The 19,592-nt window shown below is 39.2% G+C and overlaps 2 protein-coding genes across 3 annotated transcripts in view; one reads left to right on the top strand and one right to left on the bottom strand.

Annotated features, from left to right (window-relative positions):
- LOC106809838 (rho GTPase-activating protein 19-like) overlaps window positions 1-527 on the top strand; it is a gene marked incomplete in the record, with an annotated part of 19,471 nt that extends 18,944 nt beyond the window's left edge. Inside the window, 1 exon segment of the mRNA XM_014813064.1 lies at window positions 333-527. Coding sequence (XP_014668550.1) covers window positions 333-371 — 39 coding nt within the window.
- Window positions 528-6,342: 5,815 nt separating this feature from the next.
- The window catches only part of LOC106809837 (alpha-1,6-mannosyl-glycoprotein 2-beta-N-acetylglucosaminyltransferase-like), a 23,705-nt gene continuing 10,455 nt past the window's right edge, over window positions 6,343-19,592 (bottom strand). For both annotated transcript variants that reach the window (XM_014813063.1, XM_014813062.1), the window contains exons 3-9: window positions 18,221-18,318; window positions 17,379-17,478; window positions 16,024-16,154; window positions 13,379-13,454; window positions 10,905-10,994; window positions 7,811-7,935; window positions 6,343-7,406 (exon numbers count right to left, since the gene is read on the bottom strand). In XM_014813063.1, coding sequence (XP_014668549.1) covers window positions 7,190-7,406; window positions 7,811-7,935; window positions 10,905-10,994; window positions 13,379-13,454; window positions 16,024-16,154; window positions 17,379-17,478; window positions 18,221-18,318 — 837 coding nt within the window. In that variant the 3' untranslated portion in view covers window positions 6,343-7,189. The remainder of the gene's footprint in view (window positions 7,407-7,810; window positions 7,936-10,904; window positions 10,995-13,378; window positions 13,455-16,023; window positions 16,155-17,378; window positions 17,479-18,220; window positions 18,319-19,592) is intronic.

Genomic DNA, 19,592 nt, shown 5'->3' on the forward strand with positions numbered 1-19,592 from the left:
GCTTGCTGTGCATGGTAATATTGCCATTATATCAGCTGTAGTGCTTGCTGTGCATGGTAATATTGCCATTATATCAGCTGTAGTGCTTGCTGTGCATGGTAATATTGCCATTATATCAGCTGTAGTGCTTGCTGTGCATGGTAATATTGCCATTATATCAGCTGTAGTGCTTCTTGCTGTGTGTGGTGATATTGCCTCTATATCAGCTGTAGTGATTGCTGTGTGTGGCAAAAGTGCCACTGTACATCATCATCATCATCATCATCAGCAGCAGCAGCAGCAGCAGCAGACAGAGCAGTGATAACAAGTAATGTACCAGACTTTATTTTCAGATTCTCGGGATAGAGACACCTGGCCTGAATCTTCTTTAAGGTGTAGGCGAGTTGACACACTGCATGCACCCTCAAGACATGCTTATTGCAGTTTAAAGCAATAAAAGTATGGTGACGCAAGTACTGCTGAGAGGGTCTATGTCCCCCAGGGTACTGCCGGAACGTACCCTGGTACTATCTAATATGCCGGACCGTACCTAGCCTACTCCACTAACGAGTCTAGGGAGTCGCCTACGCCTACTCCCTAACCCTAACCCTAACCATATCAGATAGTTACCAGGGTACGTTCCGGTATACCGGACCATAGTACATTCCGGCAGTACCCTGGGGGACATAGACCCTATGAGCGCAAGTACTTGCCAGAAGAAAATCTTTATTTCATTATTTTTCCGAAATTTATTCAACTTGTGCATTACGATGTCATTGTCTTGAGCATTGATAAAGGATTTGATTAATTCCCATAGGAGTGAGTCTTTTGTTGAATTCGTTTGTGCGATTAAATGAAATGATATAGAAATAATTTTCAATATCTTGCCAGTTTTAGAATATGGATTAAGATGAGAGGGGAAATGAAGAAGATTCGAGAAGATTTGGTTAGGATTCTCCATGACAAGTGAAATTTATTTTTTCTAAATTTATATAGGCCTACGATGTTCGTTGCACTCTTATAAGAAAGTCATCATATGTTATTCTCTCAGCTGTGGTTTAAAGTATTGTAGCGGCTAAACAGTCCTTTACCATATCTTGTTTATTAAAAATACGGAGTCATAGTAAAAACATGTATGTAACATACACGTGGTTATTATTGATGAGATTATGTGTAGGTAGTTTCACAAGTATTAAACTGGGTTTGCACTACCGACTTTATGTTGGCGAATTGGCGAGTTGGATCAACTTTCCAATTCGTCAACTCCTAGTTGGTGAAAATATAGAACATGTTCTAATTGGTCGCCCAACTTTTGCCTTTACACTGCCGATTGTCGGTTGTATAGTTGGGAAGTTTATCCAATTCGCCAACACAAAGTTGGAAGTGTAAACCCAGCTTTAGCTGATCTTGTCAATAGATAGAGTATAAAAGTGATGGATATTTTTATATAATAGGTTGAATATCAGATCTGGTTAGAGCCCACACGTTGTACAAATAGTACTGTGCAAAGCATCTTATTTCATGTGGATATCTCATTTATCAATTTGTATGTTGTCTGTTTAACAGCATCTGACAATTCACTAATGTATATATGTTGAGACAGCCCAATATTTTTATTGTTGTAGTATATGCCAGGTCTTCCATTTTCAACATTTTGTTAAGACATTAGTTTGACGCGCATGGCCGGTTAAGTATGGTACACCTTATATCAGGGTTAAAAATTTAGTTAGTTTCAGTGTTTTCCAGTGTTGTGCTTGTGTGTATGCGTGTGGGAACACGTATTCTTATTTGCCATTTTCAATATGTTATTGTTTCAATGATAGAAAATAAAGTCACAGACGGAGCAATAAAAGTTTACATTGGCCTAACCAAACATGTTCTTGTGACACTAACTGCATTGCCAATGAGATGTAAATGTGTAGGCGATCACATGATGTATACTACAATCGTCCATATACAAGTCTAACTACTGTATGCTTGTTCCTGTACAATATTAATGTGAAAATAGCAAGGTGAATTTATACTATTGACATAACTGCATTTTAATTTACTATAGGCATGCACTTCTAAAAATAAAATAAACCTGCAAGCAATTTGTTATTTTGTTTGTGTACTATGTGTATTTTGCTAAAATGGTTTGCTAAAGTGAAAATGCTTGATTTGATACCATCTGCATCTTGCAAATATTTCTGTAAATATGAGGCTATATTGTCTCAGGGCGTCAAGTTCCTATTTTTTCCTATTTTCTGGGCAATTCCTATTTTCTCATATTTTCTGGACAAATTCCTATTTTTTCCTATTTTTGAGGGCTTTTTATCTTACTATAAATTGGGGATTTTCTGTGTGCGTGCGTGCGTGCGTGCGTGCGTGCGTGTGTCCGGCTATACATTTCCGCACCGCTCAACGAATCCTCTCCAAACTTGGTCGGAACATTCTACAGATCATGAAAAGTTGCATGGGCTATTTTTTTCCACAGTTTCATTTTGTTCACATTTCACGTTCAAAAACATTAAAATAGTGCACAATTTTTGCACCGAGCGCGGTGCAACGTCACAACACGAAAACACAATGGCAATGTAAAAAACAATGTATAACCAAAGGCGCTCCATCTAAGATTTTCTAAGTCGCTCCATCTACAGAGAATCTAACCAGAGAAATTGTATACATTGTTTTTACATTGTTTCTTGCATTGGTTAAAAATTGGTTATAACAAGTGCCCAGCTAATGCCACCAAAGCATATATATAATATGATATTAAGCATCGACAAGATAGCGCGCCCAGCAAGAAGTGCCCGCTTCAAGAACTCCTGATGTTGCAGGCAAGGTTTTCTCTCTGTTGTGTGTGTGCGTGTGTTGTTGTGTGTATGGGTCGTTGTATGCGCGTGTGTGTGTGGTGTGTTATGGCGTGCGCGCGTGTCTGGTATCTGTTTGTGTACTGCGCGCGCGCGCGCGACGTGTGTGTGTGTGTGTGTTTGTGTGTGAGTTCGGTAAGCACCCTGTAAGCGTGTGTGTGTTGTGTGTTATGGCAGCGCGCGCGTGGTGTGTGTGTGTGTGTTTTGTGTAATGCGCGCGCGCGCCGACGTAGTGTGTGTTGTGTGTGTGTGTGTGTGGTGTGTGTGTGTTGTGTGTGTGTGTGTCTCACGGTCAAAACACTTCTTCAGTCACGGCCAGTTCTATCGTCCACTGCTAAGCCCGTGTGGGAAGTGCCTGCAGGCTAAAATATTCTAAGCTTGTAATAGCCATGACAATACACTAAAACGTTCCATACATGAACAATGTGGTCTACACAGAAGTTCTGACGCCAACCTAAAACGGGCATGGACTAGTTTTTTCTGAATGCCAGAATTGTATGTATCATTCTCCAGATTGCAGGAATTTACATTTCAGGTGACCCAATTTTCAAAATTGCCTGGGCGGACCCCAGCCCCACTCTTACTTTAAATTACGTAATATACTCTTTACTATCACAGATTTATTTCAAGTAAAGTTTTTCTCCAGTTGGATGTGTATGATGTATCCAGATGTGGGGTCTACCCCAAAAAAAAGGAAAAACACATAAAGATAATTATTCCTTGGCTTAAGAAAATTTGAAATTCATCTTAGCATTTTAAGACATCAAATACTGCTGCAGATGCTGCTCAACAGAATGCACCAATTTTAAAAATTTGTCTTGAGAGGTCCGCCCTAACCCCCCTCCCCCCCCCTAAGTGGCAACGTCCTTAAGACACCGCCGCATAAGCTGCATTCGTCACCTTTTTATAAAAAAGTTGCCCTTTAATTTCTTATTACTGCAGCAGAAAAATAACAGACGTGCGGTGCGCGTAGCCCGCGGCACCCTAATAACAGACACTAAAATAGTAATGACGTACATGTATAATCATGGCGCGGATCCTGGCTTTTTTGAAAAAGGGGGGTCCCCGCCCCTTTTTCAAAAAGCCGGATCCGCCCATGTATACATGTACGTCATACTATTTTGGAGTAGTCTACATGTATAAACTGCTTATCAATTTTAACATGCATTTCTCATTAAAACCTCAAAATATTGTTCGCATGTGATTTAACTTCAAATATGTATATTAATAAAACCATTTGTGGTGGATCGGGATGGCTGTAGGGGTGTTGGGAGGCCATCTAACGCAACAAATATTCCTATTTAACATATTTTCTCACCAAAATTCCTATTTTCCTCCTATTTTTTCACATCTGAAATTCCTATTTTCCTATTTTTTGAGCGTCACTTGTCACTTGACGCCCTGTTGTCTTCTTACACGAAGAAATATGGATTCATATAATAGCTTTTTTTCAAAATTTATTTTCCAAACCTTTTCGCCTGTACAAGATTTACAATACTATCGACGTTACAGATGCTAACAGAAGGAAGTTGTACAGAGAACAACATGGACGAATTCACATAATAACAAACAGATATAATGCGAATCTTTGCACCGCCTAACAACGGCGACTAGCTAGTGACAACCTACCTGCCTGGTTGACCAGGAAAGCAGATTAACCAACAGTGCATCAAACGTGATATTTGGCTTTACTTTTTTTCCAAAGACTTATAATATAGTAAACCACCAATTAGGAGCTGTATGTTCAAACTGCCGCCACAGGAGCAATGCCCTCACATGTCACTATCCTTCATCACCAGAGTAAGATTTGATAGACACGTTACCAGATGGGGAAAACATCGTTTGCTAGAAGATTATTAATCATTGAACCCACTCCATTTCAGCAAAAAGTACTCCATTAGAAAATGAATACGTCATTGTGATGGCATCCTATCATTTGCAGTAATGTGATTCGACATCGATGATAACAAGGCAAGAACTTAAAGACATAACTAGAAACACCAATTACAAACGTTCAAATGAAAGACGAAAGGGTGCTAACTATGAACAACTATGCTGCATTGCCACATGTAACAGTCTACTTGAGCATGAGATAATAAATTTTGTTCTATTAGAGCACCTAACGGGCCGGACACACTAGGCGATTTTAATGCTATCTAATCGGGCGACTTTATCGCCCGATAATATCGCCCGATTCTATCGCGCAAGTCGAGTGGACACACTAGGCGATTGAGTCGCGCGACTGAAATAATCGCCCGATAATATCAAAACGTTTTGATCGATGCAATTGAATCGGGCGACTAAATCGGCGGCGACTGACTGGACACATTAGGCGATTATAACCGGCGATTGAGTCGCCCTATAAAATCGCCTAGTGTGTCCCGCCCTTAAACGTCAAATAGATCTTTAGTTCTTAAAAGACAATTGAAGTCAAATTTTCTAACTTCTGTAACGTTTTTATACATAGAAATACATTCAATAACGTATTCCATTTCAAATCGGGCGCCTAATTAGTAATAAACACCTGAATAGTAATCTAGGTCATGTGACGTCACATGTGTCTACCAGGATTACACAGTACAGCCAAAATTCATTATATTTCAACAATGACGAATCTACTGACATGAATCATTTATAATAGTATGCGATGGAATGTTGTAGGATGCATGTCAATGAAACAAGTAGTTTAAATGAAACAAGTAGTTCCTGGTGTTTTATTTGCTGTTTAGTTGTCGGCTATAATAAACAAAAATTGTGAATGGAAATTAGTGACAAAATAACCTGTTTACTAATAACAATAACAAGTGGACCATATATGCTGAAGACGCCTAGCCACGAGTAAACCATGAACAGTGCGATGTTTCTTTCAGACTATTTGTAAACGTAACATTGAAGACTGTTAGGTACTAGGTACAGACAGTGATGGCACAGCTAATAGGAGATCTCAAAATTCCAGCTCTAGCCCAAATTAACCCACCTTTATATATATATTTCAATCATGTATACATATAAAACATATACTCTTACAACCGATTACAAAAATATCTTCATGTGGAAAAAGTCGTTTAGCTTAGAGCTGCATTATTAGAAAAGCAAAGACAAAGAAATGACTTATTTACGTAAACGAAAAAAACCGATGTAATCAAGGGTGAATAAAAACAAGTTCTGTTTTTATTCACTACTGATGTAATGTTACTTGGACATTTTATAAGACATGCCTGGCTGTCAATGAAAAGCAAACGAAATAAATTTGATCACACTAGAATTGCCAGTCGTAATTTTCATAAATAACAATTATGCCAGTATACATTAAGGCTCATAGGGTCTATGTCCCCCAGGGTACCGCCAGAACGTACCCAGGGTACGGTCCGGTATACCGGAACGTACCCTGGTAACTATCTGATATGGTTAGGGTTAGAGTTAGGGTTAGGGTTAGGGAGTAGGCGTAGGCGACTCCCTAGACTCGTTAGTGGAGTAGGCGAGGTATGGTCCGGCATATTAGATAGTACCAGGGTATGTTCCGGTGTACCGGACCGTACCCAGGGTACGTTCCGGCAGTACCCTGGGGGACATAGACCCTCTCAGCTACATTAAGCTCGTTTACACCATTGCACCCCAAGTCAAAACCAACTCGCAATTGCACATTACTTATACTAAAGAATGGCTAAAAGATGATTTTGATATTGATAGACTCCTGATGATATCAGCATATTACGGAGTGTTTTCAGTCACTTAATTGGTACTGTCGAAACGTACTATTGGGATGGTCAGGTATATCACAGTGCACTGCAGTAATATCTGGTATAATGTTGCCATGTAAATATCATGAGAAAATATATCAGAGAGTGTAGCTGCATATCGGTGCATACCCAGAGTACGTTCGACAGTGTCCAGGAAAACAACCTTTCAGCCAATTTTTTTTCGCTCATTGTGCTAATAAACCATTTCTTTGACATTTGGTTCACTATCAATGCAATTTGAAACTCAATTTATGATATACCTAAACTGCACTAAATTCCAAAATCATTCCACTTCAAATATTAAGTTGTGTCATCCACACATCAGCACAAAATGCAACATACTGTTAGCATGCTCATCATAGCACAAATATGTGAGGCGACCAGCACGTAAGGGACATCATTCACCCAGCTGCGTTAGAGTGCACCACCTTGTCATCTTTATTCCAAGAATATCTACACACTTTTTATGAATAGATGCCCATTGCTTTCTTAATTGAAATAAGAATTTAACTATTTTATTCCCCTGACCAACACGTGTCCTGTAGATGAAAAATGCAATTACTGCTATATGTGTATGTAACAAGGCTTTTTTCTTCCTTAGGCATGGCACGCAGTCCGTTATACTGTGGCTGACTGACTGTAATTAAGGCAAAGCTGGTGGTCCCGTGGATCACCCCAGCCTCCGTTAGGCTTCAGCTTACGCAGCTTCCTGACAGGATTGTTCGTGAGCACAATGGAGTCTGGGAAGAGGAACTTGGTTAGCCCATTGAGCAGACCCTCATATTTACTTACAGTAGGTACTGGGTCACACTTTGTTCCCTTCTTGTGCATACCACTGCAACAGGGAGAAATGTGTATCACTAACCGATGGAGAAATCTGAGTATATACACTGAAATCTTAAAGCTTCAATCAGGAATAAAACATGACAAATATCAAAGATTGTTACCTAGCTGTAAAAAAAACTCTGCACTGTAACTGGTGTAGAGCTCGTAATGTGCCAGGAAAACAAATTGTTGAAGGGAAATTCACAGACTGGCTATAAATAGATTGTGCACTCAGTGGATAACATTGATTTTCAGAGAGCAATATTGGTTCTATTTTCATGGAACGATCTACATCAAATGCCATGCTGTATTTTTGCACACAATTTTTTGGTTCACTTCTGATTTGATGGATCCCTCCAGATCTTGTCATAAGATGCAGCTTAATGAGGCATAGGCAAATGAAGTTCCTCTTACCAATCACCAATGTGGAATATGCGTGGTGCCCGTAGGTACATGACACGCAGCGATGGACTCATAAGATTCTGGCTGATATGCATGAGTGTCCAGTCCCAATTATAGTCATCGTACTTGCAGAAAGCCTGCAACACAAACAGGTGTAGTTATCTCATTATCTTTAAAGCTCTGGTGCACGCTGTAATTCAGTAGGAAAATCAATATGTTCTTCATCAAATATTAATACTCGTAATATGATGATTAGCGTTGATTGATTGTTATACAAACTGAAGGCTCAATAGACACAACATAAAGCAACACAAAGAGAATACGGAAGGTTGGGGGTTCGACTCTCGGCCGGGTCATACCAAAGACTTGAAAAATGGTACATACTGCTTCTCTGCTTAGCACTCAGCACATAGAGATAGAGCGCGGAAAGTTAACTTGCAGTGCTACCAGTGGACTAAACCCACGCTGTAGTATTTACTGTGAAAGCAGCTGCATGGCCTCGGCTTGAGGAAACGGAGATAGGCACCACCCTATGTGCCACATAGGCACGGGAAGGGATTTAACTTAACTTTTTAAGAGAATCTCATGCACTTTTTTACAATACACATCACTATTTAATCTATTACCTCGTGTTAATTAATGAAATGGTACCAGCAACAAGATTTTATAGCTGCCTGCAAGCAGTGGCATAGACAGGTCCTCAGTTGTGGGGAGGATGATTTCGCTGTTACTTCCATCACAATGTATATGAAGAGTGTACGCGAGTAGCGCACACCGCGAGTGCCTTGGCGCAAAGCCCTTAATGGGTGGGGTGACCAGCGAAAAAAATACACGGGAGCGGCGAGCGATTTCGCTCCCGTCAGCATTCAAAGCGCTCTGGTAACAACAATTACGAGAGCGACAATTTTAGAAGATACGAGAAAAAATCGCTCCCGTGCCGCCGGCAGCGTTAGAAATTAGTTCCGACCACCGAGGCCCGAGCCCACCAAGTTTTTGCTCGGTCATTAACAATAAGTTTTTATATCGCAGGGGTTAATTATCGTGGGGAGTGAGGGCACGACCAGTGACACCAGACACGCACGTAACCAAAGCTGTTAACTGAATTCGTCACTGAATTGTAGAAAGTGAATTATTTTTATTCAGTTAGATATCTAGAAGCAACGTAAACCCTATATATACTTAAAAAGATTCTAGGCACTTGTAACTTTGCGGATGTGCGGCAGCATTGATCTATGCATGGGGGGTACGTACCGTGGACTGGGGAGGAGAAAAACGAAAGTAAAACCTTACCCAGAAGCTCCTGGCATTCCTAGAGATTCCAGTACAAGTCTTTTTTAACATACTCAAAGTAACTAAAAACTCTCTCTGAAGTTCTGAACTTGCTCAGTCAATGTTCTCTGAAGTTCTGAACTTGCTCAGTCGATGTAAAAATAAAGTTGAAAGATGAAAAGAAATAAAGTAAAAAAAAGAAACTTGAAATTAACCATACCATCATTACCATGATTATAATTCTTGATTTCCTGTCTTTGTCATGTTACCTGACTATGTGTACTGTGTAGTGCATGTCTGTCTGTGTGAATGAAATTGAATAAGAATGTGATTGGTTTCTTAGTCGAGTAAAATAAGATTTAAAAAAATGTGATCGAATGTAATTTGTTGACGATTTCTTAACACTGATAGTCTGATACTGGTGCTGAGTGCTGAATGCTGATGAATGATATTAATTAGAGTCAGTGCATCAAAATTATGAAAATTTTAATAAAATCATGCTATGAAAAAGTAGCTCTGGCCAAGCCTAAAATAGCTCCCGTAAAAAATATTACGAGAGCTCTTTTTTTCATACAAAATCAAAAAAGAGCTCTCGTAAAAAAAGAAGTTATTTTTAGGCTGGTGGGGTCCAGGGGGCGGAGCCCCCGGAAGCTCTTGGATTTTAGCAATTTAGAACCTTCAAGATGGCGTTTTTGAGGGAATAGAAAAAAATTGATATTGTCATTTTTTTCTTTGGATCCCAGAGGTTTAATAACACGCAACCCCCCTATATGCAACTGCACTATGAGGCAGCACTATTAGACAATCTTCATCACAATAACATCACTGTTGAGTTGAGTATTTTTACCTTTGGGGACACCAAAGACTAAAATACTTACTACCAAATCTGTGCTATGTACATGTCCTCACTGGGGTTACCAGTGCAGACTTACCTAGGCTAAAATACCTTTGCCCTGAAAATTATAGGGGGGGGGGCAACCACCCCGTGCTACCCCCCCCCCCTAACTTTAACTTTCGTGAGCAGTGATAAGACTGGGAATTTTGAGAAAAAAATCCTATATGGGGAACCCATCCAAAATTAACCGTCCGAGTTTCAGTAAAATAATGTCATTCTTGGAACAAGTTACAGCCATTTAACAGTAGATGTATGTCACGTTCCATTTCTGTAATAATACATTAGGAGAGTATGAATAGCAATGACAGATTTGTAGATAAATAACCAGTATATATTCTTCCTGAAAGTAGGGGGGATGAAAGCCACCCCACCTCAATAAGTGTGGGGGGTTATACGGTATACCCCCATCCCCCCGCTATCTACGCCCTGTCAGATAAACTAAAATTTGACTTTTGATATGCATACAAATATTCATAATCATAATCTTTGTTAGCAGTACTCTACAGGTGCCGCGGAACAATTTTTGAAGTGGGGGTGCTCAATTTGTTACGCTCGACAGTGGCCAATGCAGGTTTTAGAGGAGGGTGGTAAGAAACAGGCGGGGGTATGCGGGTCCTCCCCCAGAAAATTTTGAATCCCCCATTTTCCTCCTGAAAGTAGGGGGGGGGATGATTGTACACGCCATCCCCCACGTCAATAAGTGGGGGGGGGATGCATCCCCCCCGCTATCTACGCCCCTGCCTGCAAGTTTTAAAATTATTTTTTCAATATATTCTGTTTTCACAGATTCAGCTACCTTATTAACACAATTCCATTGTCTACCAAGGAGTTTACTCTCATTTTAACAACTAGTTAGGATGTAATGTAGCATATGAAGGAACCCATACAACCTAACTAAATTGGAAATGCAACCAAATGACTTTCCACTACATAATAACATACTTCAGTGTGGTTAACCAAGGTTTTCCATGTGTCACGGAATAGCACCATTCCCATGTTGTGTTCACTAGACCTCCACATCTCTATAGAATACTGTGAAGAAAACAAGACAGCATATATAGAAGACAAATAAATGAATTTCATGACCAGAGAGAGTCCTGTGAGAAACGTAACATCATTAGAATAAGATACAAATTTGTTGATTGTGGGTTGATACACACGGTAGGTTTACCAAGTGATTACGCAGGTTTACTATGAAAACTAGTGCTGTGTTTAATATCGACCATGGGTGTTTTCATACCCATTCTCTTAATGGTAATAAAGCTTTGGATAGAAGCCACAAAGCTAAAATAAGGTAAATAAATAAAATAATAAAATAAGGTAAAATAAAACTATACCACTTCTTACATCAAAGTTTTGTTATGTTACTTCAAAACAGCCAAAAGAAATCGAATCATTCCTTCATAGAACATAGGATCATACATCGGGTGCAAGCAGTGTGTTGTTTAAACAAATGTTATATTTTTTATAGCCAGGTAATTCCGTCTGAAATTTTCAAATAACAGACCCTGTCGACAACCTATCTAGTTATATGTTTATTGGATGTTCACTGACAATATCGTAAACATTGGTGAGTTTAATTTGAATTTTGTGCTCTCATCGGGGTATACTTGTCTATGCACCACAATACCGTGATAACACAAGCAGAATAATAAAGGAAGAACGACATGAGCAAGACATGTGTACTATCACCCATGCATCAATTGTAAGTGATTATTTGATTACTATGCCATTACCACTGCATGCATTAATTGTTAATTGTTATCAATAATTAATTGTGAACGAGATTAATTGTGAAGGACCTCAGCTTTTAACAAAATTGCATTATATCAATGTCATTGCTTTTCAAACTTACATGTAGCTTGCAATCTAATCCCAATTTCAATGTGTAGTTTTATTTAAATATGGAAACTTTTATGGTATTTTGATATAAGGGCAGGTCTACTTGCCACATTATAATAAAAATGATACAGCTCTGTTACCTCTGCACCTATACATCCATAATATTGAATACTTAAACTGACAAAGAGGGTGACTCTTGGACCAAGACTTGGACTGCAATGCTTTCTAAAGACAGAACGACACTTATGCTGATGGACAGTTCTAATAGAATATAAACATTTTTTGTTATTGTTGCAGGTAGCAAGCCATAGTAATACTTCCTTAGCAACAGTCATGGTAATACTGTATGTCGGAAGTACGTATGTGATTACCACATCATGCTCACATTACTTATAAATATATGAAAGATTTAGGTGTGTGGCAATAATTTTGCTGATAGGGTCTATGTCCCCCAGGGTACTATCGGAGGGTACCCTGGGTACGGTTCGATATATCGGAAAGTACCTCGGGGTACTATACGATATGTCGCTGCGTACCCTGCATTGTCCCACCGTACCCTGACTTTCAGCCAACTGATGTCGTAATACATACACTCTGTCAAGTTACCACATCACATAGAAGAAACCTCAAAACATCGCAATCCAATAAAAATGTATGCTATGTTTGACTATATTTTTCTTTTTCCTTTTTCATATATTCCTATTTTCATTTTCATATTCATTTTAATATCATGCAAATATTCATGATCTGAGAGAAATCTTTCCAAATGTACACCACCAACGGGCACAACAGTGCTATCAACCTGCATGTTGCATAATTGCACGGTGATACATACAATTTCCAGAAGAAATGCGAATACTGAAACGAACATTTTGCGGAAACGGACCGGAAACAAGGAACGGGAGCATAAAGTCAGGGTACGGTGGGTCAATGCAGGGTATGCAGCGACTGGACCCCAGATTGCAGACCCCAAGGTACTTTCCGATATATCAAACCGTACCCAGGGTACCCTCCGATAGTACCCTGGAGGACATAGACCCTATCAGCAATAATTTTGAGGGATACACGTAAGAACGCATGAAACCATGCATAGACACATGCATAGAGGGTCTCTGATAACATGATATAGGGACGCAACACATTTTATATGACTTCCATATAAAACAAAATTAAACGAAAACAGGCCTTCCCATTGCTATAACATCACATTTTATGCCCGTACACCATTGTAGCAGCATTTATGATGTTATGAAATTAATAATTGAAATTACCTCAATGTTAGATGCATTCAATATGGCTTTGCAGGTGTGCCTGCACAATAGGTGCTTCTGACTGAATGTAATTTATGTCTATAGTCAATAATTTATAAATTCTCAGAGTGGAACAGGCATGACATGGCAACAACAGAGAGTCAAGGAAATCACATACATAATGCACAATATAGCTCTGCATAACAGACATGTTTGCTAACTAGCACATTCATTACCATTTAGTTTTGCGTAGTTTCTTTGTGTATATCATGGCACAACAAAATGAACATTTGCCTCAACATTGCAAGCTTGATGGCTACATACCGTGTTGTAGTAGCGAGGAAAATTTGGTCTCTTCTGGTAGTTGCCAAGGTTTAGAATATTGATGGCAGGATGAGAACTAAAATAGAAATAAATAAAAAAGATCAACAAATACAATAACAATAAGTACTGATTTCACTTAACAAGTTATTTCTACGAATATTCTATAAATTGCATATTCCATAATATTTCAAACAGAATAGCTGAATTAACCACTGAACCCAGTGACGAACAATAATTCGTGAACATTCCTTAACTTCATTAACAGTCCTTGATTCTCCAAGTCTTACAGAGACAACACATGCAGCTTCATCTTCTCACACACACACCAGTATGCCAACATGCATAATTCATAAGCCTAGCAAATTTTTAATATCTCCATGATCTAACCCAAACCCACGCACCTTTGAGTATTTATGCCTTATGTATTCTATCCCATCCATTTACGGCAGTAAAGACAGCTAGAGAAGTTGGGCACTGAACGAGAAAACTAACATCAAGCTATATGGCTGAAAATTCAATTATGTATCTGTTGCCTCCATGAAATATATAAAGATTTTTGCAAACAAACCAAGCTTTCATAATAATAAATTATCGCTTACCAAACCAAACCATATCTTAGTTTCACCCGAATTACATACTGATATGAACATAGAACAAACTATATACCACTTTATTAATAATCAGCTATGGTTAAATTCTAGACATCTTTTTTACATTTTCATTTCATTATTTATTACTTTATATATAGTTTTACCATATCTTAGGTTATATTCAGTTAAATTAAGTAACGTTACACACATAATGTAAACAATATACTATAAAATTAACAATCAGTTTGAACCAATCAGACCAACTGCTTGTCCACGCAACGTTCCCAAGTCTGGCTGGAAGTGCGTAAGGACTATGTGTATCGTCGATTATCACAAGTATTTCCACACTTTTGATACCTAAAAAGCTTATACTTATCGTTCAAACTATGTGTGTAACGTTACCTAATTCGACAGAAACCAAGACATGGTTTTCAACTGTAATTGTTGTGCTATTCACTGTATAGTATAGTTTATGTGTTCTTGATAATAAACATGTGAATGAACAAATCTGTAGGCATCGATACTTAGTTCACTGTTTGGCTCAGCATTTCACCTAATGAAAATGAATATGAAAGCCCATATTTTGTGTCTATGAGAAAAACTACAGCCATATATTTTTTCATGCACTATACTACAAGCATGGAACTGAGAAGCAACTTCCAAGGTAAAATATGTGGATGTCGGGTCAAATTAACACCCATTTTTCTTGTGCTAGAAATGACACAAAAATGAAATGAAGAAACTGGGTATATTTGTTACAAAGCAATCGACTGCTCCACTTGGCATGACTGACTAGCAACTAAACCCAATCTGTAAAGTAATACAGGCTTTCAGATTTGAAAAGTACAGGAGGACTACTAATGACTCCCCTAGAACACCATAGGGGGACTTTTCACGCTCCATAATCACACCCTTAAGAGGCATGATGAAGAGCTCCATTAAAAAATCACACCCTTAAGAGGCATGATGGAGAGGCTCCACTAAGAATTCAACACCGCTTAAAAGGTCTGCCATTGTTTTAAGATACAAAAAGGGTGTATGAACAGCTGCATTCTCATGGCTACGAAAACAGAGTTTGGGCCTAGAATTAGATACTCCAGTCAAGGGCTCGCGGTTCAATTGCAACTCTATGGACAGGTGAAAACTAGCCTCCAAGGCGACGCGGTGACGCGCGGCTTTGATGTACACGATCGATCGATCGCGTAAACTATATATGACGGCCTGTCGTAGTGCAGCGCGGCATACACAACACACACACACTGTGCGAGGCGTCGAATATAACCGCAACACACTTGGCACAACGTCTGACAATCTCACAACAGTGAGCTAAGCGCGTGTTCTATTATTGTAAAGCAACACTATATTCACAATGGTATTAATGAAGGTACTGTATAGTAAGCTGTTGGAGCTGTAATAATGAAAAATTGTAGCATTCTAACCCCCTATAAAGTTTTCTCTCAGACGGATTTAGACGTTACAAAATCGACCCTGGGACTGTGAAGAATCCGGGGGGCGGTTTCCGCGGATACCGCGAAGATTCTCATCCCTGTAAAATGGAGCGCTATTTCAACATAATACACAGACTTTTGGTGCGCGATTTCAACCACTTTTATGAGGCGCGATGATGCGCGCACCATGGCGCAATTTATGGTGCGCGGTGGAGCGCGAGCGCGATCGCGCCCCTTAAAAATGAAAGCCTGGTAATAGGAGATTTTAAAAACAATGCCTAGGAATGAGGTGCTGCTGAGTCAATATTGTGGCATGCATGTGTGAAAAACATGTATACAAACTGGGTGAGCTTGACAGAACTACCAGCAACATCCAAGGCGGCAAGTCTAGCTCGCTCAGCCGTATAGCTCAGTTAAAAAATATTAAGGATGTAGGTTAAATTAAATATGTGTTACTTCTCCATATCTCTGAGGGAACATTCTTAAACTTGCATAACATCAGATTTAGACGTGGAGATTGCACACACAAGCAAACTGAAGCAAAACAATGAGAATTTATCAATGATGTTTAAGTAGATAAGATCTCGCAATAAGCATGCATTCATACCGCATTTGTGTAGTGATCATGAGGTTGAGTAGGTGTATGAAGTCTGGGGCCACATAGTGGTCTTCTTCAAGCAATACGATGACCCCTTTATGCATGCGCCCCACCTCCAGAACATCCATGACAAAGTGCAGCTGAAAACACAAGATAAACCTGTATATATATGTGCTAGCCGATTACTCTGAACAAGAGCTAAAATGTATGTACAAACAACACACCTAAATTATTATTTATATTTATCCTAATTACATAATATAGCACTGAAATCATATGTTTGCACCTATAGGCTAATTAATAGACTTTCTATTGGGTACATTTCAATGCCAATCAGGATAGTTAGAAATACCTAATAATTTTATCCAGTATGTGGAAATTTGTGTAATTAAAAATTACTTGATGTACCGTACTAAATGCACTTTGCAGAAGGCCCCACCATATTACAGTAGAATCAGCTCGCTCTTGCTCTCACTCACTCTTGCTCACTCCCCCCCCCCATCTCTCTCTCGCGCCCCCTCCCCCCTCTCTTTTATCTGTACATCTCTCTCCCTCTCCTATATAACCTATGTGAAACCTATGCTATGTCACAATATGCACGAAATATTTGAGGTTGACTCTATTACAAATCAACTATAATAATATATTTTACAAATAAATTAATACAGGCCACATGCATTTATTTGGCGAGCAATGTGTGCGTGTGTGTTGATAATGCAACTTTAAGAGTTTTATAACCATCAGCAGTTAAAATAATGGATGAAATAAACTAGTTACTGAGTTAGCTATGGTAGGGGCACCTTTCAAGAAGTTTAAATATTTGCAATTTATGTAATGAGGCTAACCTGTAACAAATTATGCCTATTACAAAAAGTCAAAAAAAGCAATTTCAAGCATATATAACAAATTATTGTTGGCAGCACACCTATATACAGCTAAACAAAAGATTGTCTATCTACATCGGCACAAAATGCCGAGCCAGATTACTACAAACAGAATATTACTAAATGGGTTCAAAGAAAACAGTGAGGCCACAATTTAAAAAAATATTTGTTTGCCCTCACCCGACCCAGGCTAAAAAGTTTGGGTACGTAGGTAGGCTTTTTATTTTTTTTGAGGGGGGGTCTTTTTACAAATTCAGCATGGTGTCTACATGCTTGGGTGTGCTTGTGTGTACCTTTTATGGTGAATGTTTGTTTTGTTTGGTACATATAATGTATTGCCTACAGATTTATATAATGTACAGTGATACAATTTGTAAAAAAAAAGAATGGGAAAGATCAATAACATTTTTTGAGTTAGAATTACTATTAGACTTTACATAAACTTATCACGCAGATAAATGGGTACAGTCAGACACAAACCTTCCACCACCAATGGTGCTTGATTTGTGTATAATTGGCCTCCCTGTAATGTCCATAACTGTCCTGCCATTCTGCATTAGGACAGCCTTTTATTTTCGCCCTGAAAACACCAAGCAGACTTTTGAGAGCAGCTTTTTAACAATCATGATGAGCTTTTCATGAATTCATGGCCTCGTGGAATTACTGTTTTTTTCCAGCTAATGTCAAAAGAAAATTTGGCAGATATGCAACTGCATGAATCTTAAAAATAAGCACATGCGTTATTGTTAATATCTTTAATTTTGAACCTCAGACTGCGAACTCCCTCATTTTGCTGCGGACTCCCTCTTTTTGAAGGTAGGGATCGAGTCCGTTGGACTCCCTTGTTCAAAAGTTAATTTCTACCCCTGTTACTTAGCACGGAATTAGCTCACAATGATTGCATTCACATAAAAGAAGTGCGCCAGTGTTGTGTTTAGTGTTGTTACGAGAGGTGCTTATGTAGCCCGAGAGAGGGCGCTCCCTCGGCCTCTGGAATGGCGTAGTCTCTAACGAGGTGACACGCTTTGGTTTCTTGTGCCAATAGTTAGCTTGAATAAACTCTGGTTTGTTCCACTAAGAAGCTGTTCGTGTGTGTGTTACAATTAGCCACTCATCTTCATAGTGGCGGTGTGACTTATTAATTATTTAGTACCTGCAGAATAAAAAATTATTTCTTCTGACAGACTGAGATACTCGAACATAATCTAACAGTGCAACATGGAATTCAAACAATGATCCTACACAACGTTTTCAAGTAATGAAAAAAGTTTCAGCTGAATATCAGTTTTCTTTTAGAGATTAAATAATCCAGAAATACTTACTGAGACTTTTGTATATCACGGGTACAATCACTTGGGTCCTCCCCAGGAAATCTATGCTGGTTTAGCTGAATGCTATATGGGTAATAAATCTGCATCACCTAAGGAAAACAGAGAAAATCTGGTGTAAAACACGTGTAACAACAACACGTGTAAGCACAACATTTTCAGGTTTTATTTTATTTTTGGATTTTTATTGTATTATTGTTATTATAACTGTCTACCATTATGCAGCCTGCAATACCACTGTCTCCTATTTCTATAATACGTATATATACGTCCCACACAATTATTGCTGGATTGCCCTACCCAGTGTGTACTACAGAGTTGGTGAAGTGTATGTCATACACGTGTGTCTGTGCTGTCGTAAATCCTGGCAAAACACAGTAAGACATCAAAGTATTCCATCTGTATGTGACTATATCATATAACAGTTGTGAATAACAGCTGTATTTATGCTAGTAATATTTATAGCAAAGTTATATTTACAGTACCGTTGTAACTTGTACTTATACTGTCAATTCATATGTTGATAAGTTAACACTGACTGATGTGTAATTTGTTTGTTTTACGGGTTTCATTTGGGTCAATCCACAGTTAATACTAGCAGTCGCATGTCACTTTTACTTCAGCATTAATATTTGAGCTGCTGTAGTTTTAATAATTACTTATTGTGAAAAGATTTCATTTGCTAATGCTTTTATGTGACAGACAAGGAGAAAGACACTTAGCGATTACGTTTTATTTCATACTAGCGGGATACCCGGCATTGCCCGGGGAAATCAGTGGCGTTACTCAGCTGGTGACCGCTTGATTGAAAGGAAAATACCCCAAAAAATCTAACTATCTATCTATCCATGCATCCATCAATGCATCCATCCATCCATCCATCTACCCCATTCCATGCCATCCTATCCCATCCCATCGCACCGCATCCCATCCCATCCCATCCCATCTCAGCACATTCAGTGCCATCCCATGCCATGCCATGCCATCCAATGCCATCCGATCCCATACCATCCTATCCCATCGCACCGCATCCCATCCCATCCCATCCCATCTCAGCACATTCAGTGCCATCCCATGCCATGCCATGCCATCCAATGCCATCCGATCCCATACCATCCTATCCCATCGCACCGCATCCCATCCCATCCCATCCCATCTCAGCACATTCAGTGCCATCCCATGCCATGCCATGCCATCCAATGCCATCCGATCCCATACCATCCTATCCCATCGCACCGCATCCCATCCCATCCCATCCCATCTCAGCACATTCAGTGCCATCCCATGCCATGCCATGCCATCCAATGCCATCCGATCCCATACCATCCTATCCCATCGCACCGCATCCCATCCCATCCCATCCCAT

Source organism: Priapulus caudatus, unplaced genomic scaffold (genome assembly GCF_000485595.1).
Source record: "Priapulus caudatus unplaced genomic scaffold, Priapulus_caudatus-5.0.1 Scaffold389, whole genome shotgun sequence".
NCBI classification, from domain to species: Eukaryota; Metazoa; Priapulida; class Priapulimorpha; order Priapulimorphida; family Priapulidae; genus Priapulus; species Priapulus caudatus.